This window comes from Lissotriton vulgaris, chromosome 9, assembly GCF_964263255.1.
Source record: "Lissotriton vulgaris chromosome 9, aLisVul1.2, whole genome shotgun sequence".
Lineage (NCBI taxonomy): Eukaryota > Metazoa > Chordata > Amphibia > Caudata > Salamandridae > Lissotriton > Lissotriton vulgaris.
Genome location: NC_141697.1, coordinates 1,226,123,264 through 1,226,150,936, shown reverse-complemented (window position 1 = coordinate 1,226,150,936; position 27,673 = coordinate 1,226,123,264). Strand labels below are relative to the sequence as shown.

Sequence of the window (27,673 nt, the reverse complement as noted above, 5' to 3'; positions counted from 1 at the left end):
GCACTTTGAAAACCCACTTACTAAATCTCTTGCAGAGCAGCACATGCGCTGGCTCAGGCGAGACCTAAAATTAAAGGTATTCTTCAATGTATTAGCAGAGCCTGCGATTCTCTCTCCACTGAATGGAAGGCTGATAAGACCCCAGCATGTGAAGGCTGAATGTGCCTCCTGTTGCCTTCAGCAAAACTAGATGAAGCTATTCTGCACGAACTGCCTTGTCTCAGTCTTGTGGTTCGAAGTTCCCCTCTAGCACTTTCATAAGCTTCTCCTAACTTGTATAACATTATCTGGCCACTGTTTAATCTTTTGCAATGAGAAGAAAGTGCCCTGATGTTCTTTCACTTATTTCCATTCTGCGAAAAGGTGCTCTTTGCACAGTAAAACACGAGAAATTAAATTATCAATCGTCATGAAACTTTGTTCGCAATTCAGCAAGAAATTATTTTGGAAGAGGGGAATGTAGTTCAGAATAAATTCTGTGAATATATTCACGCACACTTGATTATCACATTGAAAGTAATAGTAACATTAAGAAAGCATTCTATATTTGTCATTTACACATAAATGATTTACATTTGCAATTTTAAAAGGGGAGTACTTAGAAGAGAAAGAACATGATAAAAAATAACGGTGGCAACATGTTTAGTGAATTTGATAAATTCTGATTTAGTGTTTTAAGCAAGTCTTCTGTGTTAGAGATGTACGACCGGCTGCTTTATAGGTTTCTTTGAACATCAAACTATTTCTTTTGAGTTGTCTGACTGGGGCGGTTCTGGAAGCATATGTTCACCTTGGTTTGATACAAGGTTGATGCAAAGCCTGTCTTCCAACAGGTTCTAGTCTGTCATTATCAGACCGTTGCTGTGTTATCGATTGCAGGTTTAGGGCCAGCTCCAGGGCAACAACAGGGAGTTGCATTTTAGTGTATGGTGTTGCAGAAGAGTGACAACCGAAAGGCAGTACATGGAACAGGGAGGTGTCCCAGGCTCAAAGAAAGAGTACAGTGCATCGGGGTCATCCCTCTCTATTTTTGCAACTCACTGTATAATTGACTATATGTCCGCTTGCCGAAGGCAGTGGTAGAAGTATCCATCATGGTGTGAAATAGCCTACAAACGAGCATTCACAGCTGTAATTTATTTTCATGATCTCAACATAATGCAGACTAATCCTCAAACATGATATTACAGAAAAATATTCCAACAGTTAAGTGCATTTTAAAGTTCTTTTTAATTGCATTTATACACTAAAGAGACTGGTAATTAGGGGAGACCAGATGGAGACTTCATTCTAGGCATACGAAAATAATTTTTTAAAAAGTTAAGGAGACTCGTTTGTCTTTCATTATATATTATATTTTTTTCAATAAAACAATCTGAAGCAGCATCTATAATTGTTTTCTAAATAGCATTTTAAAATCACAATAGTGGCTTTTTCTTGTAAAAGGGGCAGCCTGAGCAGTGTGTGACCTTGTGGAAACATCCAGCACTCTCATACAGGCAGTCACTATACGCAGTGCACGAGGTTTGCACATGTAACAGGCGAGGTTCTTATTCTTATAAGGTCTCAATAGGTCATGGTCGATACCGCGATGGACACTAGGACGCGTGCCCGGACTGAGAGAGATGGGCGAGGTAGGCCGAGTACTTGTCTTCACAAGTCCTCACACAATCCAGGAAGTAGTTCTTGTTGGTGATGGCTCTGAGGAGGTCTGTCTGGACCAGACAGATGTCATACAGTTCTGAGGTGGGGGCAGTACGTGTGCGACTGCCATCCTTCCCCTCAAATACCTGCCGCAAACAGAGAAAAACAGACGTCAAACAAGGCACTAGCTCTCTTATTTATTCCATGGCATGATTTTAACACTGCAACACAAGAATAAAATATAAAATGGGGTGCGGTATTTCTATTTCAATTACAAGCCATCTTAAATTAATAATTTGCTAAAGTGTCATTGTATTTGTTGTACCATATAAGTGTGCACACAGCATCAATACTACAGTTGCTCAATGATCCAGTTAGATTCGATGTATGCAGTTTCTGTTCCAAATTAGGAGATGCGTGCGCCGTTATTTAAAGTGGTATCAAGGCAAAATGTTTCATGTACATCACCATTCAGCAGAAGCATTCAAAATTCCATAGTTGTACACTAAGTTTCAAAAAGGTGCAACTTAAAGCGGAAAGGTTGGTCACCACAGCCCAATTTAACCTACAGACGATAATTCCAGTCACAAACGTTTGTGCAGGACATTTGCTCGGCAGAAATATTTTTGAGAGAGAAATTCTGTAAATATCCAAGGTGATCTAGCGTTGTATTTTACCACAAAACATGCTATTTTCATCAACAATCTAATTTTTAATTTTAACACTTCGCACTCAATAAAAACTACTTACCAAGCTCATGCTAAGTTCACAAACTTAGCACACACTGATTCACATGAGGTCTGCAAGAGGGGTTCAGTTTTAGGGTTTCTGTAAGTGAACAGCTTTTTTTATGAAGTAAGTTAGAGGATTGAAGCAACACACCCATGCACTCAGTTACTTGTATGCCTGGGGGTAATGGACCACATCTGGAAGTGTTGAAGGCCATGGAGCTCGAAGAGAAGCCGTAACACAGGAACTGAATGGCTTTGTCTGGTGCTGTGTAAGGGCTGCTGGCCAGTCGCTCTGACTGAAACATGTAAATCATTTCCATTGAAGTTTGTTGTATTTAAATGTATCTCTCATTAGGATATCTCAAAGTCTGACATGGAACCTGACGTTTACTGGAAATACATGCACTAAAGGCTTATATGGCAAAGTATAGTATGGGCAAAGAAGGAGTACAGCCATGCCCAGGTGGACTTGCCAGAGGTATTGCTAGCCTATGTAGCGATAGTGCATATACAAATACATTGGCAACCGCAGTGTCCAAATATTATGTTGGATAGGAGGCTAGCCGTCCAATATGTTGAGCTTACCATGGCGTGAACAATACAATCTTCTTCACGGAGGCGAATGTTGTCATCGAAGAAAATATGGTGAATGCTGGTGTCCTGTGGATCAATCCAAAATGGCTTCCCACCCGTGCTCTTGAACTGATGTCTTGCCCACCTAAAGCAGGAAAACAGACGATATTGAATTAATTTAACAAGACACCATAGTTTGACATGAAAAAGAACATTTCATAACTTAAGTGCAAATAAAAATCACGAATTGTGTATTCCTCCTACTCTAAAGCCTTCACTGGTTGGTAGGTGCTTCATCGCAGGAAAGAAGAGCATCTGTAGTCAGCCTATTCTGCTTTCTCCTTTGGTTACCAACAGAACAAGGAGCAACTGCACAGCAGTTATGCAAAGGCCATCAAAAGTCATACAGAAAACAAACAGTAGTGTGTGAAGACCACACATATTAACCATACAGGCCACGAGGAGGAAGGAGCAGTACACACGTTACAGACCCACGTTACAACGCTCTGAGGTAACAGTATCACAGATGACACAACTTCCTCTGATTCACTCCATCTGACCTACAAATAGTGCAGCTTTGAGCAGGTATGTGTGGTCTGTGAGTGAAGGGGTCAAAGCTGCCTCTTTGCCACCAAAGGAAAGGGGCAACAAGCCAAACTTGCTAAACTCAGGGTCTTCCTTACGTAAGGCTCTGTGGACGCAGCCCCAGATAAACACACAGGATTATGAAAACAGTTAAAACCAAGTATGTCACGTAGACATGTCATGGAGGAAAAGGTTTTGATTTATTCTTCATGTTACATCTTCAGTTACAAGTTACAGGAAGATGGCAAGTTCCATGTAATGCCCCACCAGGAGCAGCCTCCTTGCTGCACAGCACATACAGCCCAACTGACTCTCCATCTTCAAGCACAACCACTCCAGCATCCTTATGATGTCAAAACTGGCTGAGCAGCAAGCCAGAGAACAACAGTGGGGAGAATGGATCATCCTGTTAAGGAGATTACTACAACTCGTCGTTCCAGTATCAGACTGTAGCAATCAAAGAAGTCTCGTAGACAGCTCTTGTAGTTGGTAGTTTATTCATCAAGTTACAGCTTAATGAGTTCCAATATACGCCCCACCAGGAGCAGCCTCCTTGCTGCTCAGCCCATCATCTCCAACTGAATTCCCCTCAAGTACAAACATTCATAACATTCTAATGACATCACATTGGCTGAGCAGGAAGGCATAGAACAAGGGTAGGGAGGATGCATTACTTAACAAGCAGATTACAACACAGACCTATCACAGCAGAGTTTAAACCGTGAGGGGAATATAATCACTCAAACCTTCAAATATTCTGGATGCTGGCCTCCCGAATAATCAGTGTTCGGCCACCCTAGAAGAATGTTTGCCTGCTAACACAGAGCTAATGCAACTATCACAAGGACAATAAAGGTTTCCAATGCAACTAAAACCCTCGATGGGAAGGGCGTTGGGTTCTGTGAGTGAGTTTGTGAGATGAATGAAGTATGCAAGCCTGCATTAGATCACCTGCTCTTGTGCCTGCCACGACTGCTGACAACTGGCTCTTCACACTGAGCGTGGAAGAGTCTAGAGCAGGAGAACTGGAGAGAATTCCGCTGGAGATGAAATTCAACCCAATGCCTTTCTTGGTAGGACCCCACATGGGGTCAAGCGCTTTTCATCTAGAGTAACTCTTACACCAGGGTGAAATAATGGAAGCCTCTGAACGGAGCACCGTCATCTGGTTACATTTTACATCTTTCCCCTGCAAAAACAATGTGCAAGTGTTGTGCTCCCGGGAAGGCTTTTCTGGGAGTAGTTTAGGAATAAAGATGAACAGAGTTTGGGACGGACTCCACTGGAGAAGTGACTTCATGGCAATTTCCATGATTGTGCGTCGTAAAAGAGAACTTGGACCCAAAACAGCCACGCACAGCCAAGGCAAGCCATTCCTGGGTTTGTCTAAAATAAATGCCCATGGGGATTCCTGCTTGGCAAAAAGGATTTCGGAATAATTATCACAGAAGTAAAGCAGTAGCTTCAAGGAAGCATGGGATATCATTTTTATGTCGAACCTAGTGCAGCGCGCATGCGCTGCGCTAGGAAAACGACATTTTGTAATCACTCAGACTTTTTCACATGGGCAAAGGCGGGTGATGGTCCCACCTTTCCCAGGAAATGTATCTGCCCACGGCCTACGGCTTGCGGTTACGAGCAGCGGCGCGCAGAGTGCCATCTGTTTCGGGTCAGATTTCAAAGGTTGTTTTTCTTAGTTTACCTTTCACGGTGCCGCACTTCTTTCAAGTTACATGCTTGTGTTTTGCGTGCGAAGACAGCACGCAATTGGGCAAAGGCGGGTGCATGTCCCACCTTTCCCAGGAAATGTATCTGCCCACGGCCTACGGTTACGAGCAGCGGCGCGCAGAGTGCCATCTGTTTCGGGTCAGATTTCAAAGGTTGTTTTTCTTAGTTTACCTTTGCGGTGCCGCACCTCTTTCAAGTTACATGCATGGTTCGCTTTCACTTTCGGGACCAGGCTTGTTATGAGCTCGGAATCTCTTCATATGTCATTATGCCACACCATTTTAGCCCACTGATTACTTGCTCAGTACCTCCGTGGGGCAATATTTAAACACATGTCACTCTTAGTCAGGGCAGTTCAGCATAGAGCACAAATGGGTCGCTAATTAATTTGATTGGCGTTCGTTCTGTTGTGCACTGAGGAGAGACACTTCCCAGTGCCCCATTCACTCCAGCGCGCGGCCATCATGGTAGGAGGCTGCTTACGAATGCGCGCGCTGCTCTTCAGCTTAGCAGGCCAGGAGCCAAGGTTCACTTTACACCTTGTACAATTTGGGATAAAACGTTGGCTTGCAAGCACTTTTTTTTGTGTGTTTGGGGACAGTAAAGGGGTTACTTTAATGAACCCGCAGGAGAGTGCTCAAGTGGGGCTAAGAACAACCCCTAATCGTCACGAACCAGGGAACAGCACAGTTCATGTGCCATAGGGATGCGGCTTCACAGGGTGGTATACACATAGGAATCTCTGCCCACTGAGTTTGGCTGTTTATCTCAGTGACGTGCTGGCCGCCACAACACTACTGCTGGCATAGGGCAACAGGCTTCGGTCTGTGACCCTGCTAGTGGTGCAGGGCTTGGCCCTCCCCACGTTGACAGAGGGAGCCGTTGAAGGACCCTTAGGTCTGCATATTTGGCGCTACGCCTCGGCCAGACGGCCCCCAGGGAACCATCACCTGTACGACGCTGTGTGGGTCTGCGGAGGGGTTCACTTAACGCATGCGTGTGAGCAGGGCTTTATTACAGTACTAATAGAGCCATGACGGAAGACGGTTGGTCTTTGCTGAATGGGTGAAATGAAGACTGAATTACCTCTCGCCTGCGGTTGGACGGGCCACATATATCCGTTTTCAGGGTTCACGAGGGAGCATGTATCAAGGTACTAATCATGCACGCTCCAGACAGCAGGCTTCTTTGGAGGGAATGAGGTCGGCCATTCATGATAGCATGCCATGCAATATCCAGTTGTGCATCCTGCACGAGGGTATTTATTGAAGAAGGCAGTCACGCACCCAGGACTATGCAAGCCATGTGCGTTTGAAGTCAAGCAATGTGTGCCTCACACTGCTCTTCTCCTCAATCTACTTCCTTGTGTCTCACTCTGCTCTTATCACAGTCCTTCCTTGTGCCTCATGCTGTGATTATCCTCACTCTCTGCCCTTCTGCCTCACGCTGCTCTTCTCCTCAATTTTCCTTACTTGTGCCTCATGCTGTTCTTCTCCTCCTCACTCTCCTTCATTCTGCCTCACGCTGCTCTTCTCCTCACTCTCCTTCCTTCTGCCTCACGCTGCTCTTCTTCTCCCTCTCCATCCTTCTGCCTCACGCTGCTCTTCTCTTCACTCTCCGTCCTTTTGCCTCACACTGCTCTTCTCACTCTCAGTCCTTGTGCCTCACGCTGCTCTTCTCACTCTCCGTCCTTTTGCCTCACGCTGCTCTTCTCACTCTCAGTCCTTGTGCCTCACGCTGCTCTTCCCACTCTCTGTCCTTGTGCCTCACGCTGCTCTTCTCACTCTCAGTCCTATTGCCTCACGCTGCTCTTCTCACTCTCAGTCCTTTTGCCTCACGCTGCTCTTCTCACTCTCAGTCCTTGTGCCTCACGCTGCTCTTCTCACTCTCTGTCCTTGTGCTTCACGCTGCTTTTCTCACTCTCAGTCCTTTTGCCTCACGCTGCTCTTCTCACTCTCAGTCCTTGTGCCTCACGCTGCTCTTCTCACTCTCCGTCCTTGTGCTTCACGCTGCTCTTCTCACTCTCAGTCCTTTTGCCTCACGCTGCTCTTCTCACTCTCAGTCCTTGTGCCTCACGCTGCTCTTCTCACTCTCAGTCCTTGTGCCTCATGCTGCTCTTCTCACTCTCAGTCCTTTTGCCTCAAGCTGCTCTTCTCACTCTCAGTCCTTTTGCCTCACGCTGCTCTTCTCACTCTCCGTCCTTTTGCTCACACTGTCCTTCTCATTCCTCGTGCCTCATGTTACTCTTCTCCTCACTCTCCTTCCTTGTGCCTCACGCTACTCTTCTCCTCACTCTCCTTCCTTCTGCCTCACGCTGCTCTTCTTCTCCTCACTCTCCTTCCTTGTGCCTCACGCTGCTCTTCTCCTCACTCTCCTTCCTTCTGCCTCACGCTGCTCTTCTCCCTCTCCATCCTTCTGCCTCACGCTGCTCTTCTCCTCACTCTCCGTCCTTTTGCCTCACGCTGCTCTTCTCACTCTCAGTCCTTGTGCCTCACGCTGCTCTTCTCACTCTCCGTCCTTGTGCCTCACGCTGCTCTTCTCACTCTCAGTCCTTTTGCCTCACGCTGCTCTTCTCACTCTCAGTCCTTTTGCCTCACGCTGCTCTTCTCACTCTCAGTCCGTGTGCCTCACGCTGCTCTTCTCACTCTGTCCTTTTGCCTCATGCTGCTCTTCTCACTCTGTCCTTTTGCCTCACGCTGCTCTTCTCACTCTCAGTCCTTGTGCCTCACGCTGCTCTTCTCACTCTCAGTCCTTTTGCCTCACGCTGCTCTTCTCACTCTCAGTCCTATTGCCTCACGCTGCTCTTCTCACTCTGTCCTTTTGCCTCACGCTGCTCTTCTTACTCTGTCATTTTGCCTCACACTGTCCTTCTCATTCCTCGTGCCTCATGTTACTCTTCTCCTCACTCTCCTTCCTTGTGCCTCACGCTGCTCTTCTCCTCACTCTCCTTCCTTCTGCCTCACGCTGCTATTCTTCTCCTCACTCTCCTTCCTTGTGCCTCACGCTGCTCTTCTCCTCACTCTCCTTCCTTCTGCCTCACGCTGCTCTTCTCCCTCTCCATCCTTCTGCCTCACGCTGCTCTTCTCCTCACTCTCCGTCCTTTTGCCTCACACTGCTCTTCTCACTCTCAGTCCTTGTGCCTCACGCTGCTCTTCTCACTCTCTGTCCTTTTGCCTCACGCTGCTCTTCTCACTCTGTCCTTTTGCCTCACGCTGCTCTTCTCACTCTCAGTCCTTTTGCCTCACGCTGCTCTTCTCACTCTCAGTCCTTGTGCCTCACGCTGCTCTTCTCACTCTCTGTCCTTGTGCTTCACGCTGCTCTTCTCACTCTCAGTCCTTTTGCCTCACGCTGCTCTTCTCACTCTCTGTCCTTGTGCCTCACGCTGCTCTTCTCTCTCAGTCCTTTTGCCTCACGCTGCTCTTCTCACTCTCAGTCCTATTGCCTCACGTTGCTCTTCTCACTCTCAGTCCTTTTGCCTCACGCTGCTCTTCTTACTCTGTCATTTTGCCTCACACTGTCCTTCTCTTTCCTCGTGCCTCATGTTACTCTTCTCCTCACTCTCCTTCCTTGTGCCTCACGCTGCTCTTCTCCTCACTCTCCTTCCTTCTGCCTCACGCTGCTCTTCTCCTCACTCTCCTTCCTTGTGCCTCACGCTGCTCTTCTCCTCACTCTCCTTCCTTCTGCCTCACGCTGCTCTTCTTCTCCTCACTCTCCTTCCTTGTGCCTCACGCTGCTCTTCTCCTCACTCTCCTTCCTTCTGCCTCCCGCTGCTCTTCTCCCTCTCCATCCTTCTGCCTCACGCTGCTCTTCTCCTCACTCTCCATCCTTTTGACTCTTGCTGCTCTTCTCACTCTGTCCTTTTGCCTCATGCTGCTCTTCTCACTTCGACCTTTTGCCTCACGCTGCCCTTCTCACTCTCAGTCCTTTTGCCTCACGCTGCCCTTCTCACTCTCCGTCCTTTTGCCTCACGATGCTCTTCTCACTCTCCGTCCTTTTGCCTCACGATGCTCTTCTCACTCTCCGTCCTTTTGCCTCACGATGCTCTTCTCACTCTGTCCTTTTGCCTCATGCTGCCCTTCTCACTCTCCGTCCTTTTGCCTCACGATGCTCTTCTCACTCTGTCCTTTTGCCTCACGCTGCCCTTCTCACTCTCCGTCCTTTTGCCTCACGATGCTCTTCTCACTCTCTGTCCTTTTGCCTCACACTGCTCTTCTCACTCTCAGTCCTTTTGCCTCACGCTGCTCTTGTCACTCTCAGTCCTTTTGCCTCACGCTGCTCTTCTCACTCTGTCCTTTTGCCTCACACTGCTCTTCTCACTCTCAGTCCTTTTGCCTCACGCTGCCCTTCTCTCTCAGTCCTTTTGACTCATGCTGCTCTTCTCACTCTCCGTCCTTGTGCCTCACGCTGCTCTTCTCACTCTCCGTCCTTTTGCCTCACACTGTCCTTCTCATTCCTTGTGCCTCATGCTGCTCTGACTGACTCTCACTCTCTCTATCACTGACTGACTCTCTGACTGACTCTGACTGACTGACTCTCACTGACTGACTGCAAACGTATGTACAGCACAGCTTAAAGACATAGGCAAAGTCAATATCTCTGGCTAAACACTTATAAGGTCCCAAAGGCGAGAACTTTGGCTATGGCAATGCTTGTTCTTTATTGTAACAGTGACTTGCGTGTTTTCTGCGTACTCTAACAAATGGCTAAACTCACACCGAACATCACTGACCTCAGTCGACCCCCCACCCTACCCCCCCTCTCCCTTTTTCTTCTTCTTCATTGTTACTTTCGATTGTAAAGGGCTCTAATGCCCACCCGGGTCTGGTCCGATTATATATAAAACAATAAATACATATAATAAATGACCCTCGTCTTCAGATATTGGACCCGACATACTAAGAGACCGGTCTCAGAGAGTGGCCGGACACTGAGCACCAACATTCTGTGAATCCTCTCACTTTGCGATGTGACTTGTGTCCTGACAGGTCGCAAAGCGCAATCTCTACACAGGGGGGTCACAGACTAACTGCCTGGCAATGTGCAGTCCCCTGTGGCTGGTTACACACAAAGAGGCTGTTCTGCAAGAAAGAAAACCTTCATCCCTGCATTTGCATTCCAAACCAGGAGACTTCTGTTCTCTTTTTTATTTTATTTTTTTAAGCAATCCATGTTCCTTACAGGAACCAAGATTGTCATTAAATGGGCGAATACTGGGGGCCGCAGGCAGTGACCCCCCTCATCACTGCCTACTTCCAGCGAGGTGGAGGGCACAATCTAAAAGGGACACCTTTCGCTTTCCGAACAAGTTCCTTCCTCCTTCCAGGTCTCGGTAACTGATCAATGGTTTATGCACATTTAGCACACATCAATGCAACAATTTGGAAGGATGTTCCATTCACGCCCCCACCAAATTCAGAATGGATCGCAGAACTCGTTTTACAATGATGAAAGGCTTTCCAGACTCATTAGACATCCTTAGTACATAGAATGAAGCCATTTTCTTATTGCAAACGCTGATTTTGTGAACTGCATGGTTAGAGCGCCTTGGACATTGGGCGTCTTGACTCGCTGAGATGAGAAAGTGTTTGTTAGCTTAGAGAGCCAAAATCGAAATTGATACGTGCCTGTAGCAGTACTTTTGCAACTTGAAGGCTTTCTGCGTTCACATGCTGTGCATTATTCTGCCATCTAGTGGTTGAGGTCAGGAATAGTCTTAAATTCACTTTTTTTTTTTGAACAGGTATCAACCATTTGGTCATCTGTCCCTTCTCTTATGGCATCAGTGGTATGTTCCGGGAGCTCCATCACATGTTTGACAATTTTAGATATTTTTTCTCCCTCGTCCTTGCCTGTATAGCTGCCTTTGTGTTCATAAATTGTCCTCCCAACTGTAAACATTCACATGTTTTCAGGTGGAGGTGGAAGGGTCGCATGTGAACTCAGAAAGACTTCAAGCTGCAAAACTACTCCTACAGGCAAGTAAACATTCACCAATGCTCATGGGTTGACTCACTAGCGACCTGTAGCAAAAATAATGGAGTCCACGGTCACTGACCCCTCTGGCTGGGTCCATTGTGAAGTGCCAGAATTTGTTCTCCACATGTGACACGTGTAGTAACTGCCCTTTGCAGATGCTGGTTCATTGAAATGGTACAAAAGGGGGTGGTGATGGACGGAGCATCTGAACCAATCAAACACTCACACCCAGTCAACAGATCTGGGTTTAATCCATCACCGTTCTGTAGCCCACTCTGCCACCCCAGTTCAGACATGGCCATATGCAAATCAGTCTGACCCTGTGCCTCAGTCCAGTTCTTTGAAGGCCTTCCTTCATTGGTCCTGGACAATAGCAGCATCTGAAGGAACTGGTTCTTTTGTTGAGAAGGTGGCAGGATTTCCAATAAAACAAATAATTTCGCTTGTTGCTCTTCCAGCTTGACGCCGTAGGTGTTCGCTGCACGCTTTACCACTGTGCTGTACTCTGAGATATCATCCAGCGATGTGGGCCTTGGGAATTAGGGGTCAACACTCTCTTTCAGTGACTCCCCATGGATGTCCTGCCCGTTGTCTGAGAGTTTGGCCTCAAAGACTACTTCTTGGTACTGTTCATCGTCAGCTTCATCAAAGAAACAGAGGATCTCTTCTGCAGGCTTAGGTGTTGCTGGTGGGTGGAACTCCGGTTCCTCTGCTTCAAGGTAAATAGCTTTTTCCTTCGAGGGTTTGAAAGAATTTTGCATTCTTTCATGGTGTCGTCAAACTCTCTTCTTTTTTGATGAGGGCTACAATTTCGACTTTGAGGTATAGTTTTTTCTTCTCGATTTTGAGCTCGCTTTTTGGTGTCGGAGTCGAGCACCAAAGACCTCTTCCTTTGCGCTAACGCAGCCCCCTCTGGGGTTGGATTCTCCCTCCTGAACTCTTGGTCGCCTTTCGGAATTGAGTCAGGCTCCGAGGGCTTACCTCCAGGGGTTTCCTTTTACTTTGATCTGGGCGGCTTTTTGGCCCATTGCTATGGCTCTGGGACCTTCAAAGTCGAGGTAGACTTCTTTATTTTGGAGCCCGATCTCTTCGGCTACATCCCCATCTCATGGGTGGGTGCCATATGTTTTCAGTGTCCTTCGATGACTGTTTCCGCAACACTTTCCCGCACTCACCATTGATGAATTTGGCGTCAGAGTCCTGTCGCTGTGCAATCACCGCATGACTGTCCCAATGAGTGTCCTCCGACCTAGGAGTGTGTTTCTATGCCTGTCATGGCGTAGTGTGCCCATCTCTGTCTTTGCCTTACTTTAAGGGTCTTCAGTTGTAAGTCCACGCAGGCTCGGCAACCAACCGATGTGTGGTCCCTGGGCAGGCACCAATTGCAGACTTGGGGCCTATCCTCCTGTATTCGTTTTTGGTGGTATTTAGGGCAGAACCTCAGAGATGTATGCTCAATAGCCCAGCATTCTCTGCACCATGTGGTCGAATGCCTCATGGTCCTGTGGGGTTAGCCAGGCCACAGGCTTTCACTTCAACGCCTGTCGATCTCTTTTGGTGTTCATCAGTGTTCTTCGTCACAGGAAGTATTTTGCTTGTGTTTTTCTTTCGGACAAAAAATTCTTTTTTTCCCTTCAATCCTCCCAGAACTATTTCTTCTGCATCCAAACTCCACGGCGGTTAAAAGAATCTAAAGATGGCATAAAGCAAGGCAGCTTCAGGGGCGTATGTCAGACATCATAAGAGGAGGGACAGACCACTAAATGTCAGACGATGGCCACTAATAAAAAAAAAGATTTTTCTTTTTTTTGCAAGGAAGGGACTAGAAGCAATTCCAGTCCCAACCACTAGACGGCAGAATAATGCACAGCGTGCAAGTCCAGAAGGATTCATGATGCAAAAGTTTGTTGTAGGTCATCTCTTCCTTTCTTCTGATCCCAGTTGTTGGACACCTGCACGATTCATTTATTTGTGCTTTGTCTTTGTTTGTCAAGAACAGTTTGTGGGGGGCCCTCTGGCCGGATGCATCTGTGATTCCAAGACCATTCGCTGTTCTTTAAAAAAAACTCTTTCAGACTTGACTGGTGTTTGAAGAGATTTTCTTTGACAGACTGTAGTTTCTCTTAGAACATATATATATATATATATATATATATATATATTCTAAGAGAAACTAGTCTGTCAATGAAAATATATTGAAGCTAGCACATTTATTTCTAATCTCCAAATCTCCAAAAGAATGAGCTAAACTTATCCTTTACCAGTACCATTAGCAAACACAGTGTCAACTTCCTAGATCTAACAGTGTACATTGAAAATGGGAGAATCCAAACTAAATTGTACAGAAAGCCCACCAGTGGCAACACTTTGTTGCATGCTAAGAGTTTTCATCCTAAGGCCCTCAAGAGCAGTATACCCTATGGGGAGAGTCTCAGAGTCATGCGTAATTGTAGCACTATAGAGGAAACTAAAAAAGAACTAGAAATACTTAGTACGAGATTTAAAGAACGGGGTTACCCCGCAACTTGGATAACTGATGGAATCAACAAAGCCTCAAAACTGAACAGAGAACAAATCCTCTTCGGCAAGACAAAAGTTAATAATGATGAAAACCAATGCAGATTTATAACAGGTTTTAATAATCAACATGTTGAGGTGAGGAGAATACTCAACAAGCATTGGCACATCATTAAGAATGACCCTGTGCTGGGGAAAGAAGTCCCCAAGAGACCTCAAATCACTTTCAAAAAAGCGAAATCCTTCAAAGACTGTTTAGTGAGTAACACCTTAAAGAAACCCCAACCGAAAAAGACTTGGCTTGATAAAAACGGCTTCGTAAAATGCACTAAGTGCAAGGCATGTACTCATGGCATAAACTGCAGTAACTACAGATTAGGCCTTTCCAACAGAATGGAAAAGATAAAGAATAAATATACATGCAAAACCGACTATGCTATCTACATATTGGAGTGCCCTTGTGGGCTCCGATATGTGGGCAGCACAATCAACGAAGCATACAAAAGGATATTACAACACCTGCGAGCAATAAAAATGCGGACAGAGCTTATCCTGTAGCCAGGCATTTTGAAACAGTACACAATAAAGACGCAAAAGGTCTGACATACTGTGTAATTGACTCAATTCCAGCTAGTCAAAGAGGGGGCAATAGACTCAATAAGTTAAGGAAACTTGAATCACGTTATATAATCAAGTTAAACACCAAGCAACCTAACGGTCTGAATGTTGAAGAAGATTTACACAGACATCTATGAAATTAGTCAGTCGGTAATAACAAGTAGCTGTTGCTGAAAATAGAATTGGTAATTTTCTGGATTAAGTAAAATTTTGTGGGCAGTACTTTCGGAAATGTGTATTACACTTGGCAGTCAACAATGGTCCAAAAATGTGTAGAATGTTAAGATTATTTATGTAAGTCATAACTGGTGTATTTGCTCACTGGAGCTTTATTGCATTCACTTGAAAAGTGGAATTGGTGTTATATGTTTATAGCAATTCAGTGCACAACATCAACGACAAATTCCTTTTGTGCATGCCAATATAGTTATCTGCTAACAGGGATTATTATACCCTAATTGTTGGAAATATCATGGTCCGTATTAGGATGGAGCAATGACCTTAGTTGGCAAGCCCACTGGGGCGAAATTTGTTGTTGTTTTTTGTCATGGCTGAATAGAAAGTGTAACAGAAGGGTGTTCGCTTTGCAGCTTTACAGTTGCTTGCCCATGCAGATAAAGTTTTGTTGACATTTTGAGTTGACAGCTTTAACATGTACACCAAAGAATTTAACAAACACACAGTTATGCTGCAAATAATGAAGCGACCGATTTTATGCATTTGGTTAAAATGTATTTATTTATGTTGAGTCAAAATGTGTAGAATGACATTTTACGAGTAAATGAATCCGAAAAAGTCTGTCTTCCCTGTCGATTGACAGGCAGTGTTGATGACGTTGCATGAAGTGTTTTTTCTTTAAGTAAATGCCGCGCGCTTTCAAACCGTAACCAGTGACCAAGGCTACTGTGTAGTCGAAACGCGTATGGCAGCGGCAGAATAAATATAATCTGAACAATCTCACATGGCGTGGTCGTTTCGTTATGGATTGCGAGCGGAACTCAGTCCAAGGAGTTCCATGTTGACGACACAACTCTCGTTAAGGCGGAGGCAGTAAATGCTTGGATATTTGTAGTATATATATATATCAGAGACTTTCAGTTGTTTTGGGTGATTTGTTGTGATTTGTGAATGAGGCAAGAATAAATTACCACGTAACAAACCACTCAAGTCACAGGCAGGACCAATGTGTCAATGCCACCACTTTATAACAGTAAACAATTCAGGAAACAAATCACCATCCAACTGGGCACCCAAAGTGCAGGTACAATATCTAGAGGGTCATTAGGATGGGGGGCGGACTGGGACCTAAGGCATTAGGATGTGCCTGCCACAGTGGCGGGCGCATTCTGCATTCCAGACATTGTGGCAGGCGGTGTCACAATGCCAGGAAGGCATGTTGTGCATGGAAGTGCACGACATGGCATGCCATGTTGTGCATGCAAGTGTAGAGGGGTACCATAGGTACCCCCCATGTGCACCCCCCTCCCCCCCCGGAGTCCCTGGGGCCCCCGCAAGCAGACTTCGCATGCCCATTGCCGTCGCAGAAAGGCATGTTCCAGGCCCCATCCAAATATGGCTGGCAGTGTCTAACAGACACAGCCACCATATTGAACCGCCGCAGACCCCCCAGCCATAGTAATATGGCGGGGGTCTATGCTGGAAGGATGGCGGTCGGATCGCTGGCTACCCCCGGTGGCTACCGCCGGCCCGGCGGAGGCGATCCGCCCGCCATCCCAATGGGGCCCATAGTCGCTACAATCACTTAAAGTGAAGGGAGCCAATGGGTGAAGTGGAGTGGCCCAGGGTTCTATGTTGTAGTGGGCAGACCCAAACGTGAATGACAACTTAACAGACCAACGCATGAAGCTTGCAGACCAAAAGCTCCTCACCATATGACTAGTGGAAGAGCCTTCTCCTCCATCACGGGAAAGACCGGGAACGAGCTCCCAATCAACATCAGACGTGCCCCCACTCTGCACATCTTCAGGAAGACCCTAAAGACCTTGCTCTTCGACTGACCAGATCCTCTCCTATCTCCCCCCCCCCCCCCCCCCCCCCACTCCCAAGCACCTTGAGACACTTACGGGTGAGTAGCACGCTTCACAATTTCCTGCTTGATTGACTAGTATGCATGATTTCTTTTTCAATAATAGTCGGTGAGACTCAAAGGCCAGACCTAAAGCAAACTCTGTAAGCTGTTCACAAAATGTGTATGAAATGTAAGCAACTGAAAAATCGAAAAAATAGGAAAGCCCTGCACAAACTGGCATTTCTGTCTCAGCCACTTAAAAAATACTAGCCACAAACCAAGCTGCAGTAGTCCGTGTAGCCCTTGCTTATTCAAGCACCATCATTTTCTTTCTTGAGGTTTTAGAACCTGCCCTGCTGTGCACCTGAATATTACAGTTAATTACCAAGATACGGTGCACAGAGAAACATGATGGCTGGCTGCGATCCCAGAATGATGGAGGATTTGGAAATTAATTTAGTCACAGCCTGAGAAGGTTGGCGGATAATCCAAAGAGTTATTAAACCTCTGTGATGCCACACCTTCCAAAGAAGCTGAACCAGTGATCACAGTGATGCGAGATGTCGGTGCCCCTGGGGGAGGAGAGGAGGCCTCTACTGTGAAAGACTCTAGCTGGGGTCACTGTGGAGCCTCCTGTTGCAAGAGAAGAGACAAGTCGCCTGTGTAGGGACCCGGCGCTTGCTCTGTACAGCAGAGAGGCTAAAGCAGGGGTCCCCAACCCTTTCTGTAATAAGAGCTACTTATGTTCAATGAAAATCATCATGAGCTACTAATATTAGTAGGTTTGCAATAGTGACTGCATCACGCATGATTAAATTAGTGGCCCCGATATGCATGATCGCTAGCAGCGTTCACTTCAGTGTACTAGACAGGGTTGCCAAGAGTAGTGTCAAAAATACACTAAGATTTAGAACACCTCTACACCGCTAATACATGACAGCCATAGCTGCAATACCCTTGGCACCAAAGTAATTATATAGAAAATATTTTAGAGATTCAACCAGAGTGAGTGTGAGTAAGTTAGTGAGTGTGTGTGTGTATTTTCTTTAATTAAACAAAGGAAAAAAATCTAATTTAGTAGGCTGGGCTGCAGACAGGAGAGCTACTTACAGGAAGCTGGAGAGCTACCAGCAGCTCACGAGCTACCCATTGGAGAAACCTGGGATAAAGGGGATACACCTGGAAAGGCCACTTTTAGAAAATGTGCCAAAAGAAGTCTCAGGAGTGCATAAAGAGGAATGTTGAGTGCCAGGGGGTCAGTCCAAGCAGTCAATGTGGGTCCTGGCGCGCTGTGAGGGGATTACAGTTCCGCACCATGGAAAATAATAAATAAAAGAGCACTCGGTAACGTACATTACCAATAAGTAATGACGGAATGTAATGAAAAGAAAAGGCTGTGTCACTGAAGTACCAATTTAAGGTTGGGTTGAACTAAATTTCTTTTACCATTTTACAAATATTTTGAATTTAAAGATGCAGCATAGATTTTTAGGTCTCGCCTGTCGATGCGCATGCGCATCGAGCAAGCGAGACTATTGCGAGTTATCCACTCTTTATCTGCACTGCAAGGAATCGTGGCGATTCCTTGCAGTGCCCGTGACTTTTAAGGTCAATGCGCATGCGCATTAAGCTTATGCGCATGCGCATTGACCTTAAAAGTCACGGGCGCGTGCACGTCCGTCTCCTAACAACACACACACACCCTCTCCCCCGCTCCGCCCCCTCCCGCCGTGTCGCATTTCTCTTTCTCCTCCCCCTCCCCTCTCTTTCTTCCGTCTAACGCCGTGTCGCACCTCTCCGCCCCCTCCCCGCTCCGCCCCCTCCCCTTCCCTCCGTGTCGCATTTCTCCTCCCCCCTCCCCTCTCTTCCGTCCGTCCGTCTTGTTATTCAACGCTCCATGTCTCCAGGCACCAGTCGGGACCTCCTGCTTCCCTGGGCCTCTCACCGCGGCTACAAGCGCGCCCCGGGTCTCAACGCACCACCACAGAGGTGCTCAGGCCGCAGAGCCAGTCCACCGCAGGCTCGTCTTCAAATCCGGTTCGGAGCGGGATCCTCGGCATTCAATCGCAGTCAAGACAGGTCTGCCCCGTATCCCGCGGCCCGGCAGACAACACCCAGTATGGCAGGCATGTTCAGGCTTTCATCGGCCGGCTTTTTTCATTACTTAGTGGCACCTCACCCCTGATTTGTGTTGAGAACCCAATAGGAATGCATACTTTTTTCGAGCAGACTCCCTTCCGTACTCCTGTCCCCCTGCTCTCCTCTCCGTTGCCCACCCCCTCCCTGCTGCACTTGCACATGTGCATCTCCTCATTGCCTCCATAAGTTACTTCCGGTGTTGAATCGATAGTACAAGCAAAGCTGCTGAAGCGTGACACACACCCATCGTTTTCGCCTATTGTTTTTGGATGGCACATATCCACTTGTTTCTGTTGAGGGGCACCGTACGGATGCTCTGTCAGTGTGATCTCTCCTTATGTTTTTATAATTATAATGTGATGTTGTCCATTCTTTGTCCCTGCACCATGTACTTTGCTGACATTGACCCTCAAGGTTTTGTAACATTGTTTCAGTCTCGTTATTGCGCCGTGTGCTTGTTAGAGCAACAAAAACAAAGCTGGTAATACGCATAAAGTAAAAGATTTGCCAGTCAGCATCTATACTGCTAGTTGAAGCCTCCCTAGCCAAGCTGTTGAAAATCTTTTTATATGTGGCGCGGAGAAGGAAGCGGGTTCATGTTTAATTCCAGAACGAAAATTATTTCTGTTACAAGTCACGGCCTGCGGTAGTGAGTGTGAGTCTGTATACTGCAGCACCTTTGTTTGACAGTGGCTCCTCCATAAGCTATCCTCGTCGGCCATTCCCTAAGTTGTCAAGAAAAATGTAGTGTCTTCCTTTGTAGGTTTATTTTCTAAATGAGCAACACATCATTCAGTAGACTTGTAATAAATAGATTTAATTCATACATTGGAAATGCCTTCTGATTTACTGTCCTTGTCATATGCACTCTCCTGGCACTATGGAAAATGCCTTGCTTGTAGAACACCGACACCTCTCTTCTCTCTTGAAAGTTCGAAGACATGAAAGGGTATCATAAACATGCCTGATTAACTTCCAAATAGTAAACCAAAGCCTGCTATAACCCAAACCTCACTAATCTCCATGTCACAGTGCAACCATCATCATTCCAGCTGTGTCTTAAAAAATGACATTTTGCTGTTGTGAATAGCACATTAGTGTCCACTTGTTTTTTACAGAAAGTAGTCACACAAGCACAGTACACAAAGCTCCCCGGCCTGTAGTTCAAGCCCCACCCCACGCAGCACCTGCAGGGGGCTGCCTGATAGAATCAGACTGCCCACACCCCTCCATAGGCGGTATTCCGGTGCTATTGTGCCCACTCTGGTAATCATGACGCCCCCTGCTGCGTGCATTTACAATGTGATGCGTTCCTTCCGCTGGAGGGCAGATTCGACCACACACTGTTCACAATCACAAGCAGGCTCTGTTCTGCAAGGTGCCGGGGGACCTTCCTGCAGCCCACGCGTTTCTAAAATGTCAGTTCCGTAGGTGTTTCCGACAGCCCTCCCCGCGGCTCACAGCACGTAACTTTCCTTAAGGGATGTTGTTTATCTCGTGTTTTGTTTTCTTTTTATAGGGATATGTTTTTATGCATTTATGACAAGGTCTCGTGGCGGTGTCACCTCGCATCCCAAAATACCTACCCCCTCACCCTCAACCCCTCACCCTCAACCCCTCACCCTCACTCACCCTCACCCACCCTCAATCCCTCACCCACCCTCACCCTCACTCACCCTCACCCACACTCACCCTCACCCACACTCACCCTCACCCACACTCACCCTCACCCACACTCACCCTCACCCACACTCACCCTCACCCACACTCACCCTCACTCACCCTCAACCCCTCACTCACCCTCAACCCCTCACCTACCCTCACCCTCACTCACCCTCAACCCCTCATCCTCACCCTCACTCACCCTCACTCACCCTCAACCCCTCACCCTCACTCACCCTCACTCACCCTCAACCCCTCACCCTCACTCACCCTCACCCTCACTCACCCTCAACCCCTCACCCTCACTCACCCTCAATCACCCTCAACCCCTCACCCTCACCCACCTTCACTCACCCTCACCCTCACTCACCCTCACTCACCCTCACCCACCCTCAACCCCTCATCCTCACCCACCCTCAACCCCTCATCCTCACTCACCCTCAACCCCTCACCCTCACTCACCCCCACTCACCCTCAACCCCTCACCCACCCTCAACCCCTCACCCTCAACCCCTCACCCTCAATCCCTCACCCACACTCACCCACACTCACCCACACTCACCCACACTCACCCACACTCACCCTCACTCACCCTCACTCACCTTCACCCTCACTCACCTTCACCCTCACTCACCTTCAACCCCTCACCCTCACTCACCCCCACTCACCCTCAACCCCTCACCCTCCCTCACCCTCATTCACCCTCACTCACCCTCAACCCCTCACCCTCACTCACCCTCAACCCCTCACCCTCAATCCCTCACCCACACTCACCCACACTCACACTCACCCTCACTCACACTCACACTCACCCACCCTCACCCACCCTCACTCACCCTCACTCACCCTCGCCCTCATGCTAAAGTTTTACAAAAAAAACCATTAACAATTCTAAAAGCACTAACTCTAATGCTGCGAGACCTATTGCATTTCTAATGCTTGTTTCACTATGCTTTTATTCCCACGGTCTTGGGCATTTAAAGCGTGAGCAGAAGAGGCTTTGTTATCATCAAAGTAACTTACTTTACTGACGTTGTAAGGATGAAAGGCTGATGGGATTTGAAGCAGTGACCCCCAAGACTGCACACACATCTGAGCAGGGGTGTATTAACTCGCTGTGCTAGTGGAGGGGTTTCTCAAATCCATGCAGAACATTTCTCGAAGAGCTAGCGGCAAACAGGAAACAAGCACTGACAAAGCCACAAGGCCTGGCTTTAAATTGCCCAGGCATGCGGATAGAGGCATGCCCCATGCAGAGCAAGTACAAAGGCTAATGCAGCGCCACCCACCAAACCTTCCATTCATTTGTTCCAAAGAGCCGGCGGCCATATTTGAATACTGCACCATCTTAGTTGAGATAACACCCTTAAAGACACAATAACCACTCAAGAGGAAATCAGAGCGCAACAAGCACTAGTACAACCGCCGAAATTCTGCCCAATCAAATGCTCCCCTCAGGGTGAGCAGCATCGTGAGCAGAACCCAAGCCCCTCTCTTGGTAGCGCTTCTTCTAGCAGTTTTGCTGTTGATCGCATAAGGTAACGTAGCCACGGCATCATCAAGCCAGATCTAATGCCAACTCTACAAGCTTCTAATAGAATATGTGCAGTTTGAAAGGTTCATCTTCTTAAACCGGCGAGTGATGCGAAAGGTGGATGCCACACAGTCTTTGCCAGCATGTTAGAAGAGGGACATGTCATATCTAATTCACATTAATACCCGAGCAGCCATGCACCATTTCCAGAATTCTCACGTGGTTCAGTGACGGTGCCGTGGGATGTTTTAATGACACCGTTTGCTCATTCCAAACGACAGGCAGGATAATGTGATTATGTGACTTGGTATTTCTGGGCTTTTGAATAATACACTGTTTGCAGGAAATGATGAAATAACTGTCGCAACATCTCCAGCAATTATGGTTATTTACTTCGAGTTTTAATGCATCTCACACATTTAAAATTGTGAAAAATGGGCTGGCAAACTGGATTCGGCTCCAGTAAAAAAACATGCTGCAATATTAATTTTCCTTTATGCGAATTTCCTGGTCGCCTCTGCTAACGAGTCCTTTAAACGCGGCTTGTCTGCATCTGCTTCCAAATTAAAGCCCGGGGGCGATGACCTTTCTGGTCACCGGCCCCAATTAAAAAGGAATAAATGAAATATAGACTCAACTTCTTCTGTGATATTTAAAGGGTGGTTTCTCCCGATTACTTCTTTATTAAAGTTCTTGACACATTTTTTTCTGAAGTACGCTGCCTAGGAAGGAAAAGTTACTTTCCCATTTACTTCTGTGTGCGGGATCATGGTGCACGTTTCCAGCATATGCCTTTTCATTTTCTAGAATGATGCTGGTAAGAAAGCATGCCTGTGGAGCAGCATTTTCTGTTTTATATAGAACAAGTCAGAAGTAATGGCTCTGTAGTTATGGCTAAGTTTCGCTTTCATTTAAAAACCCAACTTTTAATTTGTTAACGTTAGCACGGGTTTGTGTAAAATGTGCAGCTTAATTTCACGATGTAAAGTTTGGTGTAAATCTGGCAGTTTGGGCGTACTTGGCAAATTTAAAGGTGGGTTCAAAAAAGAGAAAAGCTTTCAATTTGAAACCCGAAACTAGTTTGTGCTCTCCGGTACAGCGATAGAATGAGAACTACACAAAACGTGGCAGGAACTTTACTTCATCCACAACAAACCTTTCTGGTGGTTTTGTTGAAATCTGTTCGGGTGTTTTGGGGGGATATTTGCATTACGGAAGGTGCTGAGTGGGCTTTGAAGGTTAGTAAAAAAAATACCTTGAAAGTCAGGTTTAAGAATAGCTGAGGATGACAGTTCAAAGACAGCTTTTCAGTTCACAACACACACCTCAATGGTTGAAACAACCGTTTCCACATCATGCTGAGGTTCTGACTCCCAAGAGCAGCTCCAGACTAGGCATGGGCGGAAAATCCGTTCCGCTCGCGGATTTTGCGGATTTTCGGGAAATCCGCAATCCGCGAGATTTGCGAATTTCCTGAAAAATCCGCAAATCCGCGAGCAGCGGATTTTGCTCGCACTGCTCGCACTGTTCGCGTGAGTTCGCGCCCCGCGAATAAGTGCGAAATTGCAGAAATACGATCTAAGCAAAACTGAAAGTAACTACTTACCAGGTTCAAAAGTTCAGGCACATCATTAGTAGCCATTTCCTGTAGTGCTTCCTGAGGGGCCCCTCCAGAGTTCAGTTGCCAGTTGAAACTATTATGTGACCCTGCTCTGAACCTCAGAATAGTTACACATATGCCACAAAGGTCATGAATTACAGCTAAGGGAGACAAGCAGGAGCCAGGCTGGAAGTTAAAATCCATTAATCAGCCCCTAATTCATTATTGTCAGTTGGGGCAGGGCAGGTGTTGTAACTAATTTTGCAACAATGAAAGCACTTAGCAAGTGCAAAAGATCACTAATCAGGGCGCACTAAGGAAGCAGGTGCCAGCTAAAAAAATATTCTGTGACACATTAATCAGCCCCAAATTAATTCAGGTCACTTGAGGCAGGGAAAGTGTGCTTTGCTTTGCCGAAAATAATGTACACTGGACAACCAGAGGGTGTGGTGATGAAACAGAGGGTGGCATGGGTGGGCCAGAGGGTGGCATGAGTAGTCAGAGAGTGGCAGTGGTGACAGAGAGTGGCAGTGATGAAGAAGAGTGTCCCAAACAGGTTGGACACGTAGAAACAACAAGTTCGCAAAACTTGCGACCCGACAGGTAAGTTCGCAAATTGCGAAATTGTAAAAACCCTCGCGAACTGGCAGAAACACGGGCGAACACAAAAAAAAAAAAATCCGCAAATTCGCGGGAATTCGCGGATTTTGCGGATTGCGAATCCGCAAATCCGCAAAATTCGCGAACGCGAGATCCGCAAAATTCGCTCATGCTTACTCCAGACCCGCTGGCGGTCACGGTTTGGCTTCAAACTGCTGCTCCGATTCACCTTTGGACACGTGGACTGGGTGCAGCCTGTAGAAGTCCTTGGAAGGGCCTCTGTGGCTGAGGAGAATGTGTGCAGAGCATGGCAAGTGGCAAGGGTCTGTGGCCACAGCATGCTTGGCCAAAGGCTGTGTAGCAGGCCTGGGGGTGGAGGGTGGTTGAAAGGGGGCATTGAGGGCTGTGGTGTGGCAGAATGCCTCAGCCTAATGTCAAGGTTGGTGCACAAGCCCAAATCTCGTCTAATGCAGCGGAGTGGATACAGTCAGTGGTGGCTTACCATGATGCAAGATCTAAGCCCTGCGCAGTTACAATACTGAACATAAAGCAAAGAAAATACACTTCTTACTGTTAGCAACACAGCCATAACCCCTCCCCAAAGCAGCCATAACCCTTCCCCAACGCAGCAATAACTCCTCCCCAGTGGTCACAACTCCTCCCCAATCAGCCATAACCCCTCCCCAACGCAGCCATAGCCCCTCCCCAACGCATCCATAACCCCTCCCCAACACAGCCATAACCCCTCCCCAACGCAGCCATTACCCCTCCCCAACGCAGCCGTAACCCATCCCCAACGCAGCCGTAACCCATCCCCAACACAGCCGTAACCCATCCCCAATGCAGACGTAACCCCTCCCCAACGCAACCATAACCCCTCCCCAACGCAACCATAACCCATCCCCAACGCAGTCATAACCCAGCGCAGCCTTGCCTTTAACCCCTCCCCAACGCAGCCACAACCCCTACCCAACGCAGCCATAACCCCTCCCCCACACAGCTGTAACCCCTCCCCAACTCAGCCATAACCCGCCCCAACTCAGACATAACCCGTCCCCAACTCAGACATAAACCCTCCCCATCTAAGATATAAACCCGGCCAAATGTGGCCATAACCCCTCCCCAATGCGGCCATAACCCCTCCCCAATGCAGCCATACCCCTCCCCAAAGCAGCCATACCCCTTCCCAATGCAGCCATAACTCCTCCCCAATGCAGCCATAATACCTCCCCCATAACTCCTCCCCAATGCCGCCATAACTCTTCCCCAATACAGCCGTAACCCAACGCAGCCTCAACCCCTCCCCAACGCAGCCATAACCCCTCCCCAACGCAGCCATAACCCCTCCCCAATGAAATGAGAAATGAAATGAATGGAGTCTTGTCGTGCGCAAACTTAGCCCAGTGGGCGTCAAGGCGCCTAATTCCAAAACCAGCTCATAACAAAGACCCAGCAGTTTAACCTGAGTAGGCTCTTGAAAAGCACCACGTTTTTAAGGCCTTTTTAAACAAGTCTAGAGAAGGTAAAGTTTTAATCTCCATAGGCACGGTGTTCCAGAGCTGGGGGGTAGCAACGGAAAAGGCCCTGGCTCCCCATCTGGTAAGCCTGAAGCGAGGGACAGCAAGCTGGGGTAGTCCCGCAGAGCGAAGGCACCTTGTGGGATGGTAGCGGGTAAGTAGGGAGCTGATAGCGCCTTTAGATCCATCCTCGAGAGCTCTGTACGTCAAGCACAAAATTTTAAAATAGATTCTGTGCTGGACAGGCAACCAATGAAGGTCTCTCCTCGCAGTCGTAGCAGAGGATGACCTAGGAAGATCTAGGACAAAACGTGCAGCAGCATTCTGCACGGTTTGCAGCCGATGTATGAGGCCCTTGTTGGACTCCATGTATAAAGAGTTGCAGAAATCTAACCTGGAGCCAACAAGGGCGACTGCAATCTGCTTACGTGCTTGAAGGGACAGATAGCTTCGAATTCTGTTGAGTATCCTGATCACGCCCCAACAGGTTGCCACAGTCCGATTCACCTGAAGAGACATCGAGAGTGAAGTATCAAACACCACACCGAGATTTCTGGCAGATTGAGAGGGAGTGGGGCAGTTGCCGAGAGAGGAAGGCCACCACTCACTCGACCAGACATCTTGGTCCTTCCCAAAGGCCAACACCTCTGTCTTGTCACCATTCAGCTTCAGGGAGTTGATGACCATCCAGTCTGCAACATGTTGCATACATGACCTGAAGCTGGAGGCAGATGTAGTGACAGAGGAATGAGTGAATGACACCATGATCTGAGTGTCATCGGCGTATGATACCACCTCCATCCCCTGCGATCTTACAAGCCTAGCAAGGGGGGGCCACGTAGATGTTGAACAGGGTCGGACTTAGTGCCGACCCCTGTGGCACCCCACATTGCAAAGACTTGGCTGGGGAGAGGTGGTTTCCAAGCATCACTCTCTGTTCCCAATCAAGGAGAAAGGAATTGAGGAGGCCAGGGCCGACCCAGAACACCTGCCTCCCTAAGCCGAGATGTTAAGATGGCGGGAGACAATGCAGCCATAACCCCTCCCTAATGCAGCCATAATCCCTCCCCAACACAGCCATAACCCCTCCCCAATGCAGCCTCAACCCCTCCCCAACGCAGCCACAACCCCTCCCCAATGCAGCCATAACCCCTCCCCAACGCAGCCATCACCCCTCCCCAACGCAGCCATAACCCCTCCCCAACGCAGCCATAACCCTTCCCAACGCAGCCATAACCCCTACCCAATGCAGCCATAACCCCTCCCCTACGCAGCCATAACCCCTGCCCAATGCAGCCATAACCCCTCCCCAATGCAGCCATAGCCCCTCCCCATTGCCGCCCTAATCCCTCCCCAACGCAGCCATAACCCTTCCCAACGCAGCCATAACCCCTCCCCAATGCAGCCATAACCCCTCCCCAACGCAGCCATAACCCATCCCGAATGCAGCCATAACCCATCCCGAATGCAGCCATAACCCCTCCCCAATGCAGCCATAACCCCTCCCCAATGCAGACATAACCCCTCCCCAACGCAGACATAACCCTCCCCAATGCGGCCATAACTCCTCCCCAATGCAGCCATTAACCCTCCCCAACGCAGCCATAACCCCTCACCAACTCAGCCATAACCCCTCACCAACTCAGCCATAACCCCTCCCCAATGCAGCCAAAGCCCATCCCCATTACAGCCATAATCCCTCCCCAACGCAACCATAACCCATCCCAAATGCAGCCATAATACTCCCCAACGCAGCCATAAACCCTCCCCAACGCAGCTATAACCCCTCCCCAACGCAGCCATAACCCCTCTCCAACGCAGCCATTACCCCTCCCCAACCCAGCCATAACCCCTCCACAATGCAGCCATTAACCCTCCCCAACACAGACATAACTCCTCCCCAACGCATGCAGCCATAACCCCTCCCCAACGCAGCCATAACCCCTTTCCAAAGCAGCCATAACCCCTCCCCAACGCAGCCATAACCCCTCCCCAACGCAGCCATAACCCCTCCCCAACGCAGCCATAACCCCTAACACAGCCATAACCCCTCTCCAACGCAGCCATAACCCCTCACCAATGCAGCCATAACCCCTCCCCTATGCAGCCATAACTCCTCCCCTATGCAGCCATAACTCCTCCCCTATGCAGCTATAATCCCCTCCCCAATGGAGCAATAACCCAACGCAGCCTTAACCCCTCCCCAACATAGCCATAACC

General features: G+C 47.9%; 1 protein-coding gene across 1 annotated transcript in view; it reads right to left on the bottom strand.

Annotated features, from left to right (window-relative positions):
* Positions 1–1,211: 1,211 nt before the first annotated feature.
* The window catches only part of LOC147693109 (uncharacterized), a 102,357-nt gene continuing 75,895 nt past the window's right edge, over positions 1,212–27,673 (bottom strand). The window contains exons 4-5 of the mRNA XM_086939362.1: positions 2,961–3,093; positions 1,212–1,790 (exon numbers count right to left, since the gene is read on the bottom strand). Of these exons, the coding sequence (XP_086795488.1) occupies positions 1,599–1,790; positions 2,961–3,093 (325 nt within the window). The 3' untranslated portion in view covers positions 1,212–1,598. The remainder of the gene's footprint in view (positions 1,791–2,960; positions 3,094–27,673) is intronic.